This window comes from Theobroma cacao, chromosome 1, assembly GCF_053813885.1.
Source record: "Theobroma cacao isolate CCN51 chromosome 1, ASM5381388v1, whole genome shotgun sequence".
Lineage (NCBI taxonomy): Eukaryota > Viridiplantae > Streptophyta > Magnoliopsida > Malvales > Malvaceae > Theobroma > Theobroma cacao.
In genome coordinates this window covers 6,517,813-6,519,330 of record NC_142639.1, presented here as the reverse complement: position 1 = coordinate 6,519,330, position 1,518 = coordinate 6,517,813, and the positions used below count along the sequence as shown (strand labels likewise).

The following is a 1,518-nucleotide window of genomic DNA, read 5'->3' as shown; positions in this document are numbered from 1 at the left end:
CTTCCTTAATGCTCTCTTAAGATGGCTCTCGCAGTCCTTTTTTCGCTTCTTTGTCTGAGCCTGAGTCAGCTCCTTTCCTTCCAGGCCAATGCCCAGCAGAATCCTACAAGCGGGTTCACCGCCGTTCCTCTATCTCAATCAAATTTCAAGCTGCAGAAGCCTTATGATAAGTCTCCAAGCGAACGGTACAGTTTCAGCAATGGCGAACACAGATTGTGGGTGTTCGCCACAGACAAGCCTCACACAACAAGTAGCGATACGAAGCCACGCACGGAGATCCGGATTCGAGTAAGTAAAATTAAAAGGTTTTTTTGTTAGTATTCATTTTTATCAATTCCAAATATGTTTATTTTTATCAGTTTTAACTCTTGCTATTTTAATGGAAGGAATATTGTTATTTATTTGGAAAAAAGAGAGATTTGAAGTTTACTTTTAAATAAAGAATTATGCATCAAATATTGAGTAAACGTTCAACGAAAAACAAGTCAAAAGAAACAAGTCTTTGAAAGTCAATGACAAAATATCTTATCCACATTTTCTCCAGGGCTATGATTACTCATCTGGGGTATGGCAATTTGAGGGACAGGCATATGTCCCGAGTGGAACAACCGGCACGTCCATCATGCAAGTATTTGGCGGTTCTTCCCGTGCTACTACCATAATGCTCCGAGTATACACCGGCTCGCTCACGGTTTACAGGTCTCCGGTCATACTATCAAACATGTATAACAGATGGTTCAAAGTAAACGTAATCCACGATGTTGGTGCATCGAATGTGAAGGTTTACATTGATGGAGTTCTTAAATATGAAGGATCAGGTGCTGGAGGAAACAATCACTACTTCAAATTTGGAGTTTACGCACAGAATGACGAGTCCAATTACATGGAGTCTCGTTGGAGGGGAATCAGGGTTCTCAGGAGGAATTAATGCTTCAATTTTAGCCTTTTTTGTTGACGCAATGGTTAAGAGTGGCGAAAAATGATATATTACTACTAAATAATCGCCAGAACAGGATGTTGTCTATGGTATATTGGTATTGTTGATCTTGAAGAAGAGGTTGGGGTTTAAGACGGAGGAGATTATTTTTCGATTGTGTAACTTAAACTCAATAAGTTTTTTTATATAACAAAAATTACTGTATTCATGGAATAAAAGACACTCTGTTATGAATAAATATGTGAATGTCCATTATATTATGACTCAAGAAGTGTAGAACAAGTCAAACAGCTTAAAAGACAAGATAAAAGAAATGTAATATGATTTCAACTCTTAGATAAAATTAGATTAGGACTATAATTCAAGGGGTTGTTGGCCTATAAATAGACCCCTTTACTTCATTGGTAAATATACACACTTCAATAAGATCCCTTTTCTTCCCCTAAACACTTACTTTCTTCTCTTTAATTATTCTTTCAAGTTATCTTTATTTGTTCGTTTAAGATTTATTTCATAACACGTTATCAGCACGATCCTCTCTGATCTCTCAAGTTTTGAAATTATTTTGTTTTCATCATCTT

The 1,518-nt window shown here is 36.6% G+C and overlaps 1 protein-coding gene across 1 annotated transcript; it reads left to right on the top strand.

Moving 5' to 3' along the window:
• On the top strand, positions 1-928 carry LOC18611732 (citrate-binding protein-like). The gene is made up of 2 exons (XM_018120188.2): positions 1-288; positions 545-928. Exons 1-2 carry the CDS (start codon positions 22-24, stop codon positions 926-928), a joined length of 651 nt encoding a protein of 216 aa, XP_017975677.2. The 5' UTR covers positions 1-21.
• The last annotated feature ends 590 nt before the right edge of the window (positions 929-1,518 follow it).

What these genes read in the sequence shown, in the direction of transcription:
- LOC18611732 (XM_018120188.2), top strand. Translation starts at nt 22, where the DNA reads ATGGCTCTCGCAGTCCTTTTTTCGCTTCTTTGTCTGAGCCTGAGTCAG. An exon ending in GCACGGAGATCCGGATTCGA is followed by an intron (nt 289 to 544) that starts GTAAGTAAAATT and finishes CATTTTCTCCAG; the next exon opens with GGCTATGATTACTCATCTGG.